General features: G+C 46.7%; 1 protein-coding gene across 2 annotated transcripts in view; it reads left to right on the top strand.

The window, feature by feature from the left end:
- The first annotated feature begins 7,007 nt into the window (after nucleotides 1-7,007).
- Nucleotides 7,008-15,666, top strand: part of ACVR2B (activin A receptor type 2B) — a 90,566-nt gene continuing 81,907 nt past the window's right edge. The window contains exon 1 of one of the 2 annotated variants that reach the window (XM_072598206.1): nucleotides 7,008-7,554. In XM_072598206.1, coding sequence (XP_072454307.1) covers nucleotides 7,503-7,554 — 52 coding nt within the window. In that variant the 5' untranslated portion in view covers nucleotides 7,008-7,502. Of the gene's footprint in view, nucleotides 7,555-11,958; nucleotides 12,291-15,666 lie in introns of those variants that run through there. The other variant, XM_072598204.1, reaches the window with a different exon arrangement.

Genomic DNA, 15,666 nt, shown 5'->3' with positions numbered 1-15,666 from the left:
CTCTTTGACCCCTTCAGAATTCTCCTTTACAGCCTGTCATGGCGCTGATATACCTATAATCTCAACTACCAGGGAGGATGAGACTGGTGGATCTTTTGAGTTTGGTCATTTTGAACTATGTGTGCTTTGCTGATTGGGTGTCTGCACTAGTTGCCATTGATATGGTGAGCCCCTAGAAGTGGAGGAAGGCAGCGATCAGATTACCTAAAAGATGTGAACCATTTAAAGTCAAAGCTTCCTCCCTGGTCAGCAATGGGATTGGGCTGTCAGTAACCTTTCAGTTCTAGCCTGGTTAAGGGGAGACTAAGTCTTAAAAAATAAAAATTAAAACAAACATTCTCCTTTCCAGTTGGTCAAAGGTGAACTCAAGAGGCACTTCCATTAACTGATGCAATCAAAAATGTCTTCTTTCTTTTAGTTTGATCCCTAATCAGGTCAAGGCATGAAGAAAGAGGCTATTACTCTAAGGTGGATCAGTCATGGGCCTCTTGCCTTTGGTCAGCCACCACACTATTTACTTTATGAAGGAAGCTTTCCTAAAGATGATCAGAAGAGAAGGATCTGGGAGGGGGTTAAAAACTGTTTAGGCCTTTGATAAGAATGGTGTGGAAAGATTATAGAATGTAATTGAGAGTTAAAGAAAGACTGATACAGTTTGTCTTTCAGATTAGTCCATAGGTTTCAGAATAAGATCATTTTAAAATGCTTTCTTAATGTTCTAAGAGAAATATTGACAATGGGAAGCATTTTGAAGACATTAAATGTGCTATTTAAATGCCATACAATTTTCTTTGATGATTCTTCTTTATTAAGTTCTCTTTTAGTATACTATAGCCAAAAATCTTACAAATATGGATTTGGTGCCATTATACTGAATAGTTAGTTAAGAAATCTAGGGTCCTAGTTTCCTGGAACCAAAAAAGTCTCTGACACTGCCCGAAATTGATCTTTGCCTTTGTTCCATGAATAACTCTGACATAGTAGTTATACACAATGCAAATCAGAATGTATTCCTAAGGGAAACATTACCTTCTAGGGGTAGGGGGTCTTAACTCAAAGACCACAGATCTCCAGAGGTCCATGGATAGATTTCAAGAGATATGTGAACTTGGATGGTTTTTTTAAAAAAAATATGCATCTTTATTTTCACTAATTCCAAAGTGAAATTTAGCATTTTTCAACTATTTTAAAACATTCTGAGGAGTCTGTAGCCTTCCTACACTGTCAAAAGGGGTTCATGACAGAACAAAGATTAAGAATGCCTTCTCCAGACTCTAGAGTCTCTACCAGAGTTCAGAGCATGCCAGGGGCATGTCAGGTCCCAAACGTGTATTACAACAGAAGTCAGAGGTGAAAAAGGCTATGCCTGACCCACATAAGGTTATTAACTCACAACATCAGACTTTGTTATAAAACCATATGACCTGGGAGTTGGTGAGGTAGGATTTAGACCTCATTCCTGGCTCTGCCAGTGGCCCGCTGAGTGACGTTGGCCAAAATCACTTAGCTTCTCTCACCATTGTTTTTCCAAATATTGAAATAGTAAGGATCTTCATGGGAGAGGTAAATGTCTCACTGGTTCCATTAGCAACAAAATCACAGATCCAATCTTTTTCTCCATCTCTACCTGAAAAGGTACACTTGCCTTGCCTATTTTAGCAAAGGGTTGTGATACGGCATGTGGAAGCACGTGGAAAAGGGGTGAAATACTATGGATATGGAAGGTATTGTTACTACAAAATATATTCTTATAATAGATGATATGCTACAGTGTAATAATCCATAACAGTATTGTTCCAGAAATCTGCCTCATATCTGTAACTCTTAAAATTTTAGGGGAGAAAATGTAATTCTAACAAAGGCACATCTATTTGTTATTGTCGTTCAGTCATGTCCAACTCTTTGGGAACCTGTGGATTATAGTATGGCAAAACTGTCCATGGGGTTTTCTGGGCAAAGATACTAGAGTGGTTTGCCATTTCCTTCTCCAGTGGATTAAGGCAAACAGGGGTCTCAAAGCTAGTAAGTGTTTGCATTTGAACTCAGGTCTTCCTGACTCCAGGCCCAGTGCTTTATCCTTTGAGCCACCTCTAGTTAGAAGACATGGGTTCTAATCTTGGTTGTGTATAAACTTTGGAAAGTCACTTTATATTGTTGATTCTTGAGTCCTTATTAAACTGGGAATAATACTTGCTTACCTCACAAATGATTTTTTTAAAGGATTGAATGAGATACTATATATGAAACAATATTTTAAAATATTATTATTTTAAAAACATGATTGTGAATTGTTGAGGGTTTTTTCTAGCCCTTCAAATAAATTTTTTAAAAATTGATTAAGAACTGACTATGTGCAGAACAGTATGTTAGATTCCAGGGAATGATAATGTTAAAAAAAAAAAAGACAATTCATGGTCTCAGAAAGTTCACAGTCTAGTAGGGAGATGCAAAACATACATAATTAATTGTGTTACAAAATAGAACATAATAAATGCATTAAAGGAATAGAAGCAAGGTGTTGTGAGAGAAGGGAAAGTTTCATTACAACAGGGTGGAGGAGGGGGGAGCGAAGACTTTCTGGAAAAGGTGGTATTTGAAGTAGATTTTGGAAAATGAGGACTTCAATAGAAGATAAGGAGGACATTCCCAATATAAAGGATAGAAAGAACAAAATTGCGGAGGTTGGGAAGTATACAACATCTATGGTCAATTGTGAATAGTCCAATCAGGCTACATGATTGGGATTTATATTATTAGATAAAGCTGAACAGAATAGGTTGGTTTGTTAAGGGCCTTGAATGCCAAATAATGAATTAGTACTTGATTCAGTAGCAATCCCTTCTCTTTATCCCTGGACTGACTTGCAATGGCCACAGGGGTTTATCTTCTAAGGAATTTTCAATAAGCTTTAGGTTATTAATCTCTCTCTGTTTTGCTCTCCCTTGTAAATCATCTTCAAACTGGTGAATGAATACAGTCACAGAATGACTGAAAAGGTCTATGATCTCCTGGGGGAGAAATCATTATTCTACTGCCTCCCACATACCTCTGGCTAAAGCTTGAATGGGTCTCCTGCTTTCCTCCAACTGACCAGTTTCCCCAAACTCTATCCACCACACTAGTACTGATTATGCAACACCAATTAGTGGCCTTTAATTTCTTTTATTTAAGGGGAATAGACCATGCAATAATGAGGGCAGGGAAAAATGATGGAGGAGGCTCAATTCATTGGCTATTTAATGGTGGTCAGTGTCAGGCACTCCTGAGTGCAAAGAATAATGGATTTTCTGCTTAGCCACTCCAGTGGCTCCTTATCATCTCCAGCATCAAATACAGAATCCTCTGTTCCATGTTAAAAGCCCTTCCTAACCTATCCTCCTTCCCCACCTTTACCCACACTGGCCTCCTGAGGAATAAGACACTCCATCTTTCTGTGTAGGCATTTTCTCTGGTTGTTACCACCCCTCAACCCCCCATGCCTGGAAGGCTCTCCCTCCTCTTTGCTTTCTGCCTTCCTTCAAGTTCCACCTAAAATCTCACCTTCTAAGGGAAGTCTTTATCAATCCTTCCTAATTCTGGTGCCTTCTCCTTGTTGATTATTTCCTGTGTATCCTGTACAGAATTAGTTTGTTTGCTTTTTTGTCTCTCTCACAAGGAGAATGTAAGCTCCTTGAGGACAGGGATTGTCTTTTGTTCCTTCTCCCCCCCCCTCCCCCCCCCCCCCCCCCCCCCCCGCCCCGGCTTACCGGCTTAGCATTGTTCTTGGCAAGCCTGCTAGATGCTTAATAAAAACTTATTGACTGCTTAGATTCCTTCCTCCAAGAGGAAATATGGAGAAAGGCTTCAGAGGAATTGCCTAGTTAGGAGGTAGCATCTTTCCCCAGTTTTAACCAACACAAGTGTACTATCTCTGAAGGGTGCCAGGATTAGTTCAACAATCACAGTCTTTATCAACTGATGGAACACCCTCTTTGGTTTGAGCAGCTGCAATTCAACAGTTTGTCATAGTCTCTCGGAAGGGAAAGGGGCAAAATGCCTTCTTTTCGCATCTCACTTTGGGGAAAGGGAAGGAAATCAGCATTATACAGTGCCTATGAGTCAAGTGCTTTTAAAAAATATCTCATTTGATTGTCACAACAATTCTGTAATCTGTAATTCTATAATCTCCCTTTTACAGATAAGGAAATTAAGGCACGTCAAGGCTAACTGACTTCCCCAGGGTCATACTAAGGTCTTCCTGACTCCAGATCCACTCCCTCTATCCACTGAGCCACCAAGTGGGAGGATGTCACATGAATTCAAACTGTTTCATCACTCCTATCTGTCCAATATCTTCCTCCTCAAATTCTCCACAAAACCCTTTCCAACAGTACCAATTTCAATATATCACTGATGTATTTTCATAGATGGAGAAACCGAGTCACCACAAAGATGTGTCTTCCTAAGGTTCTCATTATGCATCAGAGCAGAACTGGGGAGAGGACCCAGTTCTTTTAATTCCCAGACTTGAGCTCTTTACACAATTGAGAAATAGCACTTTTAGAGTAGGTAACTAAAGTCTTAGATCTGGATTCAAATAATGCCTCATTGTGTAAATGTGGGTAAATCATGGAGCTTTTTTTCCTGCTCTGTAAAACGGGCACAAGTAGTTGTGAAGAAAGCACTTTGTAAACCTTAAAGCATTGTAGAAATCTGAGATATCATTAGAGCCCAATATCTTGATATTAGTGTTCTCACTCAACTCTCTTCCCAGGTATAGATTTTCTTTTTTCCTTTCTTTTTCATTACGGGTACTTACTACTGTCACATCACATTCATTTCCAAATGCATGCCTCCCTGCTCTCCTACAAGAAAGCTATCCCTTGTAACAGATTTAGAGGAAAAGAAAAAAAACCCAGCTCAGCAAAACCAACAGATTAACAGTGTTTGACAGAAGAGGCAATATTCAACAGCCATACTCACTTAACTCTGCACTGAAATGGAGATACATTTTCTCAACTCTTCTGAAGGGGCACACTTGGTTAATATAATTATACAACGTTCACTTTCCTATGTTTTCCCTTTCTGTGAAAATTGTAGTCATTGAATATAGTGCTTTTGTTGGGTCTTGCTTACTTCACTATGCATCACTTACATGAACAAGTTTTTTCATGTTTCTCTGAAGTCTTTATATAGTACTCTGAATTCTTTTACTTCACCATTCCCTAATCAAGGGCATCAATCTACTTTGAAAGCTGCAGAATGTCATAGTGAATAGAGCTCTGGCTACATAGTTGCAATAAGGCAGTGTTCAAATTTCATCTTAGCATTTACTAGTTGCGTGAGCCTGGACGAGTCAATTAATCTCTGGGAACATCAATTCCCTTTTCAGTAAAAGGGGGAAATAATAGCACTTATTTTATATTGTTATCATGAAGATCAAATGAGAAAATATTTGCAAATCTTAAAAGTGCCATATAAATGTTATCTTTTTAAAAAAATTTTGTTGCAATGAAAAATACTGCCGTGAATATTTAGATGTGTTGGAAATCTTTCTGCCTTTAACAGCCTTGAGGGGTATATATTCAGCTGTGAGAGCTCTAGGTCAAAGGTATGACTATCTAAATTTTTAAAAACCTCATTCCAATTTGCTTTCCAGAACGGTTGTCCCAGTTCACAGCTTTACTTGGTAGTGTCAGGCCCAGCTTTCCATAGTGTGTTTCTGAGCTTGTACTTTCGGTATCTGAGTGTCTGGTTCTGTGTAAGAGTCCATGTGCTCTTGGCTTTGACTATCTCTCTTGTGCCTTTCTGTTCTGTTTAGACCTGAACTTGGAAGGCGTCTTCCACCCACTGACTATGCCCATGATCCAACAGGTTCTTCTTAGGCGGAGAGGTCCAGGTGGTCAAATTGGACAGGAGCTGCATACCCGCCCCCGGGTTCCGTATCACGGACATCACCCTGGACCCACAGCGCGATCCACAAGTCATCGAGCTGTCCAAGCGCGCTTCTCATTGGCCTGGGGCGCGTTTGGCAGGTTACTGCCCTGACCACAGCAACAATCCACCCCTTCATTTTCTCTTGGGCTTGGGGCCAGCCCGCAGCAACCACCCGTAGTGTGGGCTCCACGAGGCCCGCAGGGGCCGCGGAGGGGAGCAGCGGGCGCCAGGAAAGGCCCCTGGCCCTGTGCGATCGCAGGGCACGTTCTGCAGACGCCTCGGCTGCAGCAGACACAGGCCCTGGGGACACAAAATCGCGGCCCAAGGGACAGAAATCCAGCCAGGGCCAGAGGAGGCGGGGCAAGGGCTGGAGCTGCTGGGGGGAGGTGTGCGAGAGAGAACTGGGAGGTGGGAAATGGGGGAGACGGAGGAAAGGGATTTTTTTTTATAGGTGAAGGAAGAACAGGCCAGGAGGAATAGAGCGGGAAGGGTCTTCCAGAAAGGCTGGGGGGAAAGGGGGAATTCCAGGGGGAGGGGAAGAGAGGGAGGGGGGAAGGCTATTCCCAGCAGAAGAGGTGGTAGGGAGGGAGGGGCGGGGGTGCACACTGCACACACACCCCCCCGCCCCGTTTTTGTTTCTCACCCATCCCGGGGTGGGAGCTGTCCACGAGGCCGGCTAGATCCCGCCCCGCCCCGCCCCCTCCTCGCACACGGGGTCCGGCCCCCCGCCCGCCTCTTTGTATCAAACATCCGGGTTTCCCCGCGGGCTCCACTTTGCCTTCGCGGCTCAGGAGCCATTTTGGACTCGGTTCAGCTCTCCCCCCTCCCCCGTTCCCGCCCCTCCCCCTCCCCGTGCTTCCCCCAGTCCTTTCATGGCCACTCCGGAGCTGGAGCCTGCACCGGCCTCTCCTCGTCGTCCTCTCGCCGTCCGCAGCCGCCGCCGCCGCCTCCTCCTGGTCCCCGCGTCCCGACCCCCCCACCCGCTCCCCCGGCGCCCCCAGCTCCGCCGCGCTATGCCTGCGCCCGGCGCGCCGCAGCCCCCTCCGCAGCAGCACGCGCCTCCCCGCTCCGCCGCCGCCCCCCAGCCCAGCTGCTGCCCCCCGGCCGTCCGCGCCGCCTCGCCCCGGAGCCCGGGCCGCAGCCGAAGCCTCCTCCACCTCCTGCACGCCGTGCGCGCCCCGCAGCTGCCCTAAGCCCCACAAACTTTGGGGTCTGGGTGTGCACCCCCGGCCCCTCTGCCCGCGGCGGCCCCGGACTCCCCCTGGACAAAGTCTCCCGGCGCGCGTGGGGCGGAGAAGGAGCGGCGGCCGCGGCAGCAGGACCCGGAGCGGAGCCCGAGCCGGACCCGGAGCCCAAGCAGCAGCAGCGCTTCGGCGGGGCCGGGGCTGGCCCTGCGCCCGCTTCACCCCCCTCCCCTGGCCCAGCCGGCCGGCCCGCCGCAGGGACTGGAGCCCCTTCTCTGCTTGCACCCCGCGGGCGTCTTCCCGCCGCTTCCTTCTGGACTCCCTTTCGGGGGCTCCTGGCGGGCTCCTCCTCCCCCCTGCCGGCCCCCCGCGTGGCGCGCGGTGTTCTTGTCTCCGTGGAAGATGACGGCGCCTTGGGTCACTTTTGCCCTGCTTTGGGGATCGCTCTGCGCAGGTGAGTGTTTGCGGGGCTGCTGGTGGAGGCTCCAGCCGCGAGCCCCGCTCGAGACTCCATGCCGCCCATGCCAAGACCCCCGAGGTCCGGTGACCTGGGACCTGTTTCTGAAGTTTAGAGTTCCCGGGGGGCTGGGGGGCGGGGCGGGGTGTGTGTTTGCGTGTCCGCGGGGCCCGCGGCGTGCGAAACTCGCTGCGATGTTTACCAACAAAGGAACTTTCCCCAGGCACCTGTACCCTCTGTCCAACCTCCCACCCCCAAAGTGCCTCGGGTTTGGGGCGAAGCCCCGGTTCTCGGGGGGACCCGCGCTGCGGTGGCTTTTCCGCGTTTTCTCCGCTGCAGCCAGGCATGGCCAGTAGAGGCTCGCAGCCCTTCGGGCCCTTGTTGAGGAGGGGGCGGCCGCGTGACCCGAGCTCCGGCGGGACTCGCGCTTCTTGGAGAGAATGCATTGTTGCTGGACAGCCCCCCCGCCCCGGGGCCTGGTGGCTCCACCCTTCTTAAAGAAATGGGCATGGAACCCCCCAAGTCTGGTTCGAATTGTGAGAGTCCCCAGGGGGAGGGGAAGGTTTGGGGTGATTTGTGGCGGGATGAGCTAATCTGGAGTTGGGAAAACCAACCCAGCCCGGTCCTTTCCCGGGTACCTTCGGGAGTCGGAGGTTTTTGTTTTTCAGTCTCTCCAACTATTTGCTAATTTATCGGACCCTGTCGCTGCTTTTGGAACGGGTAAAGGGGCGGGGCAGAGCGCTGGCCAAGTTAGCTTTAAACCTCTGCGGAGGGCAGGTCGAGATCGGGGACCCGTGGGGCCATTTGAAATTGTACCTCCCCACCCGGCTTGGAAAAAGTGTTTGTCTTGGACTTGCTTGAGCGGCGGCCGCCGTTCTGGGCACCGCGGGGCTTGGAGAGCGGGGGCTGGCGGGTTAGGTTGGAGGGAGGCGATCTTATGCTGCGGCCCCCCGGAGCGTTCCGGCTACGCTTTCGGGGTTCTCCCCGGAGCGTTCCGGCTACGCTTTCGGGGTTTTCTCCAGAGCGTTCAGCGCGCCGTACCCTTTTTAATTCCCTTTGGCCCTCTCTGGGAGCTCAGCCCGGCGGCAAGGTCCTGCCCCGCCCCCTCGTAATCCCTCGGCCCCTGGGGGCCGGGGGTCGCTTTAGTGGTTAGCAGGAGGGTTGGAGAAGAGGAGGAGGCGGAGGCCGAGCCCCACATCTCGGGGCTCGGAGCGCAGCTGTGCGCGGCCGCTGCGCCGGGCCGGGTAGTGTTTAAGACCCAGGGGGGAGGGGAGGAGAGGGGCGGGGCAGGAGAGGGGGAGGGGAGAAAAGGGGAAAAATAACAAGTCTCCCCTTTCGGGGATTGGCGAACAATGCTGTGTGTGAGAGCAGGCTCGCCAGCGCACTCACGCACACACGCGCGCACACATGTACACACGGACACACCGCTCCACGCACCAACAACACGCACTCGGATTCTTGACTGACCCTCCCTCCTGCCCCTCTTTCCTAGTCCTGTGCTGGCCAGTACTTTGCATTGAACTGCGGTGTATGTTTGTACACGTTCTCAACCTCCCCTCGGCGCCCCCCCCCCCCATGATTTCCCACGGTTAAAGACCGGGGATCGGGCCCAGTGGGTGCAGTTGAATTTGGATTGTTTATGCGGGAGAGGAGGCGGAACTTGAAGGGTTGATTTCGCCAAGTAGGGATCCTATATTTCTGCATGGATTTCTCTTGAGGCTTCCTCTTCTGACCCCCCCAAGTGAATCATCCGGCCGCTTCTTAAATTGAAGGCAACACTTAAGGGTCCAATAGCACATCTGGAGCCATTGGGTTCTGGGCTGCTGGTACCATGGTGTTTAGGAAATGGAGAGGTGTAAAAGTTGACTTCCCAATTAGTTGAATTTGAAGGGAAATGCTTATCTTCCCACTCTGCTCGTGGCCCGGAGGCGGAGCAGGGACACACCCCCGGCTGCAGGTTTGGTTTGGGGAAAGCCGAGGCTCGGGTCTTTGTTCCGAGCCCCTATTAAACATGCAGTGTAGCCTTCTGGGCCCTGGCTGCAGCGGTTCCGTTGGGAGTATGGGGAAGTCGTATTTGTGGGGCAGGGACCCGGAGGCATTCCCACTCGGAGAGATTTGTGGGTTCCTTGAGCTGTTTGGGTAGCAATTGTGCTGAATGAAGCTAAGGATGCAGTTAACCGAACTGGTCACTGATTGTGTGTGTATATGGGGGGGGGGGGGTAGGGGACAGGGGGAGGACTGGAGGGTTGGTAGGCAACGTACTTCACCCGAAAGGACCCCGAGTTCTGTTTGAAATGACAGGGCAATTTTAGAATTTTTAAAAAATGCATTGGTGCATCCTGTGGGGTGACTAGTAACCATGTAGAATAAACCAGATGCATTCTAGTACGCCTTCCTGCCCCAAGCAGTGCTCTGTCATCCTGCTTAATTAGGGGTGTCCCAAAAGTCTTAGTGCCATTTGAAGCTTTATTTACTTATAACAGCACTAAAACTTTTGGAGCTTCCTGTATATACATAGTTGTGTGCTAGATGTCTATCCCCTCCCACTTTTCCTCTCCCCCCTCACAGACTGTAGTTCTCTGGAATATGGATTCAGATCCCCAGCATTTGGAGAGGGGGGCGATCTTAGAAAGCTAAAACTACTTATGGGTTATACCCAGGCACTCACTCCTCAAACACTTCTCAGTATTTGTACAATTCATTCCCAGATATTTTTGGAGGGGCAGTCCCTTCAACACTCCTCATTTCAGTTCAATTCACTAGACATTTAAGTGTCCATCAAGAATTTGCTTTTTATTCTTATAAGCAATTGGAGGCAGGGGGTGTGGAGCCCTTAGGAGTGATGGGTTCACATTCGTTTATTAGGGAGATTATTTTGGCCTGGTTTGATTGAATTGGAGAGGGGAGATATTAGAGGGAGACCCTTTTGAAGGCTGTCACAGTAGTTGGGGGCAAGAGGGATTGAAGACTTGAATTACAAACATATCTATCAGGGGATCATAAGTCTAGAGCTGAAAAGAACCTTACAGATCATTGAGGCCAAACTCCCTCCTTTATCTTACAGTCATGGAAACAGGTTCAGAGCTGCAGGTGCCTTTTTTTTTTCCAGTTTCTATTTTTCTTTTATTTATAGAGTAAAACAAATATTTCTCTAACATAGGACAATAAATAAGATGTTTGCTGTGTCTTTTTGATGTGATGTCCAAGTCTTTCCATTTCTTTAGTTCCTGCAGCTCAAGAGTTCTTAACCTAGTTTCTGGGAACTTGTTTTTAAAAATGTTTTGATAATCTTTTCCAATGTAATTGTTTTTCTTTGTAATCCTACATATTTTATGTATTGAAAAACATTATTCTGGGATGAGGACTATTGGAATGCTTTTCTTTATCCTGATAGACCTCACTAGGCTGCCACAGGGTCCATAATAGAAAAAAGGTTAGCAACACTTGTGGTTATAGACCAGCTAGATGTTAATTGGGGACAGAAAGAAGGAGATAGACCTGGGGCAGTTAGTGAAGTTAGAATCTATAGAGTCTCAGGATCATAGATCTAAAGCTGAAAGTGAATTTAGAGGTTATCTAGTTGAGCCACTTCACCTCGAAATTAAGGAAACTGAGGCCTAGATAGGTTAAGTGACTTGGCTCAGGATCACAGTGATTCCAGAACCTGTGCTCTTAGACCCATTGTAACATGTTGATGAGAGTAAGGAAGATAGAATATTCAACGATGACTCCAAGGTCTTTAACCTTGAGAACTTGGGGAGAATGGTGGTGCCACCAGTAGAAGTAGAGAAGAAAGGTAGGTTTATGGAGATGTTCACTTTGGGGCATTCTGAGTTTGAGGTACTATTGGACTCCAGTGAAGATGGTTAGGCAGTGGAAAATGAGAGAATTGTTCAGGGGAGAGAGTCCTTTACATAGAAGTGATCAAGGAAGTAACGGAAATGAATGAGATCAAGGAAGAGTAAATAAATATCTACACTTTTATAGAAGGAAGAAGAAGAAGCAGTTTAGGCAGAAGAGAGAGATCAGGGGTCAAACCTGATTTTTGTAGGTTACATCCCTCTGGTGACTCCTGGCAGTCATGATTACAGCCACGAAATTAAATGTAGCTTCAAAATACATATTTCCTGGAAGGTGACAAAACAACAACAACAAAAAACCACAACCCAACAACCAAACCCCTGAATTAAATGCTTTAAAGGACTCCAGAGGATGCCACTTTCTCTTACCTCCAACTTGTTGGGGACGGGGAGAGAATTGAGTTAATTTGCTTAATCAGTAAGCCCCAGGCTAGAGCTTTTCAAATGGTTTGGCATTTTGGATTAAACTAAATTTAGGAAAATCACCCATTGTATTTCTCCCTAGGAGATTCAGAGTATTGAAGCTGAACTGACTGCATCCTCTTTTCTAGTTAAAATTCCATATACCAGTACATTATCATCATACCTGGTGTGGGGTGGTAGAACAGTAGCTGACATGGATTCATATGATGGTAGATCTAGAGTTAGAAGGGACTTTGTTGCCTCATTTTAGGTGTGCAAAAACATGCCCAGAAAGTGATTGTCCCAGGATCACTCTGCAAGTATGTATCTTAAAGCAAGACTCCTGGTCCAGCACTCTTAACAGCTATGGGAAAGAGACCTTTCTACAGAGGATGGATTCTTGGTTCTGGGATACTTGGGTAAATGACTTTATCTCTCCAGGCTGCAGTTTCCTCATATTCAAAGACAATGGTAGGTGTCCACCTTACTCTGTTCACCTGTTTGTGAGTGTTTTGAAAATCTCTACTTCCCTTTCCCCTTTTTCTTTTGTCACCAAACGTTTATTAAGCTGGAAACTGGAGATACAGAGACAGAAGAAAACCAGAACCACAGTAAACTAACCTTCTGTGGGATTCAACCTGTAAACCCAGCACACAACTAAGTAAATGTATGATCATTTGAAGAGCAAGAGAGAACTAGAGCTGGTACTCCTAGTAGTTATTTACACCTAAAAGGAAGTTAATAATGTTGAGACAGAGTTGAAGAGGAGATGTATTCTTGGATTGGGGGACAGACATCTGGTCCCCTAAGGCAGGGAAGTGAATGCAGAGTTTTAGGAATGGTTGGTTGGTTGGTTGGTTGTTGTCCTTTGTCTTGGAAGAGGACCAAAATGACATCACTACGATAAAGTGAAATTTCAGTGTGCCGGACTGTGGCTGATCAGACTAATAGGAGCTTGGAATGCTCTACCACAGGTTGGGCACAGATTGTCTGTGTGAATGTTTGGGTGGATATCCCAAATTTGCGCATTCTGCGTTTACGTTGTGCTGTCTTAATTTTGCTTTGCTCAGAGAGCACAGCACCTTTCTGATGCGGGCACGCAATGCTGAGCGGTCTTGTGCCATTGTCTCCCATGTTACACAATCAAATCCAACGTCCTTGAGAGTGTCCTCGTATCTCTTCTTCTGGCCCCCATGTGATCGCCTGCCCCATGCAAGTTCTCCATAAATGTCTTTTTGGCAAGCGTACATTTTGCATTCGAACAATGTGGCCAGCCCATCTGAGTTGCGCTCTCTGAAGCATAGTTTGAATGCTTGGCAGTTCAGCTTGAGCAAGGACCTCAGTATCTGGTACCTTATCCTGCCAGGTGATCCTCAGAATCTTCCTAAGACAGTTCAGATGGAAGCGATTCAGTTTCTTGGCATGCCACTGGTAGACTGTCCATGTTTCATAAGCATATAACAATGAGGTCAGCACAACGGTTCTGTACACCTTCAGTTTGGTAGTCAGTCTAATACCTCTTCTCTCCCAAAATTTTCTTTGGAGCCTCCCAAACACTGAGCTAGCTCTGGCAGTGCATACATCAACCTCATTGTCAATGTGTACATCCCTGGAAAGTACACTAACAAGGTAAGTGAACTTATCCACAGCATTCAGAACTTCTCCATTTGTTGTAACTGATGGTTCCATGTATGGATGGTGTGGTGGTGACTGATGAAGCACCTGTGTTTTCTTGGTGTTAATTATTAGTCCAAAATTAATTTGGCAGCAGAGAATTGATCCATACTTTGCTGCATCTCAGCTTCAGAGGCTGCATTGAGTACACAATCATCTGCAAACAGAAAATCATGCACCTACACTCTCTCCACTTTGGTCTTGGCTTGTAGCCTTTTCAAATTGAAACAGAGTTTTAGGATTAATAAGTAGATGAAGGGTAATGTGAAATAAATCTTGAGAAAGGTTTCAGTTGTTCAGCAGTGTCCGACTTCATGACCTCATTTGGGGTTTTCTTGGTAAAAATACTGGAGTGGTTTGCCTTTTCCTTCTCTAGAACATTTGACATATGGGGAGATTGAGGCAAACAGGGTGAAGTGATTTGTCTAGAGTCACATACCTAGTGAGTGCCGAGGCTGGAGGTGAACTCAGGAAGAGGAGGCTTCCTGACTCCAGGCCTGGTAATCTGGCTGGAACCCAGGTGAATGGCAGTAAAGGCTAAGCAGAGGGATTTATATTTTATCCTAAAAGCAATAGGGAGCTACTATAGCATCTTGAGCAGGGAAGTAACATATCTGTGCTTTGTGAAGATTATTTTTGGCAGTTTTGTGAAGGATGGATTGGAAAGCTGAGAGATAGAAAGCAGGGAGACCAATTGGGAGGCTATGGTTGTGGTCTAGGCAATTAGTGATAAGAACCTCAAGTAGAGTGGCAGCCATGTCCGTTGAGACATGAGAGGTTTTGTGAATAAGACTTGGTAATTTGTTGAACATGAAGAGTGAGAGGGAAGAGTCAGGGATGGCTCAGAGCCTGCAAATGTATGTGACTAGAGGAATGAGGGGGAAGCTTCAGTTGCAACAGGACATCTGGGGGATGTCTCCTGGGAGAGGAAGATGATGAGTTTCTTTTTGGACAAGTTTAGTTTGAGATGTTTAGGGGAGGGCCAGAGATGTTCACTTGGGAATTATCTGCATGGAGGTATTAGGTGAATCCATGAGAGTCGATGAGATCCATCCCTGAGAAAAAAAGACAGCCTAGGAAACGTAGATAGCAAGTGAGACATGAATGATGATCCTGCAAAGGAGACTGAGCAAAATTATTGGATCATAGCTTTGGAGCTGCAAGAATGCTTGGAAAACATGGGGGGCAGCATCTTCATTTTACATAGGGGGAAACTGAGGCTGAGTGGTTAAGTGACTTGCCCAGGGTCACACAGCTAGTGTAGGTGTGGGCAAGATTTGAACCCCACCCTTCATGACTTAAAGTCCTGCACTCTGTTATTGAATTTGGTAATTATTGTAAAGAGTTAAGAAATTCATTAAAGGCAAGGCAATGGGGGTGGTGGGGGGTTGGCAAGGGCAAGAGATGTAAATGGATCTTTCTAGGAGTTTGACTGCAAAGGAAAAAGGGCAGTGGGTGGCAGGGACACTCTTAGGTGTTTTAAATAAGGATTTACTCCAAGCCAGGCATGGTTGTAGGCAGCAGGAAGGGAAATGGCACATAAAGAAAAATTGACATTTAGAGTCTGGCTCAAAGGGCACAATCAGAGGGCTTGACCTTGGCAAGAAGAGGGGCCACCTTTTCTTCAGAGTGTGGGTGATGGGAGAGGCAACAGACTGGGGGGGGGTGTTTGTGTGTGTGTGTGTGTGTGTGTGTGTGTGTGTGTGTGTAAACCTTTAGAGAAGTTTTGATATATAAAATAGTAGAGAAAAAAAGTGATTAAGCTGGATGGCTGCTGTTTTTCCAGTAAAGGAGAAAATTGAAGTGTTCTCCTTGGGGAATGGGATAATTTAGGAGTTTGAAGAAAGAGTTTGGGACCAAAGTTCTGGGGAGTCCTATAGAGACTCAGTTAAGGAAGAATTTAAAAGGATTGCCAAAGGGCAGTAAGGACTCAGTTGAGTTTAGATAACAGGAATTTTTAGTGTTAACAATTCTGCTGCCCCTGAGTAACCAGGGTGGGAATATCCTGGTTGGGGACTTTGACAAGGTATAAGCCAGATAGGACAAGAGGAGTAGGGATTCAAGGACAAGAAAGGTGAGGTCAGAGTTAAGAATGACTCCAGGTCATAGTGAGAATGAACAGTGATTCAGAAGAGAAGGAATGGTAGTAGGAAGTAAATAAAGAAGAATTTTG

This window comes from Notamacropus eugenii, chromosome 3 (genome assembly GCF_028372415.1).
Source record: "Notamacropus eugenii isolate mMacEug1 chromosome 3, mMacEug1.pri_v2, whole genome shotgun sequence".
In the NCBI taxonomy this organism is placed as follows: Eukaryota; Metazoa; Chordata; class Mammalia; order Diprotodontia; family Macropodidae; genus Notamacropus; species Notamacropus eugenii.
The sequence above is the reverse complement of the archived record's forward strand: the minus strand, read 5'-3'. Positions and strand labels throughout refer to the sequence as shown.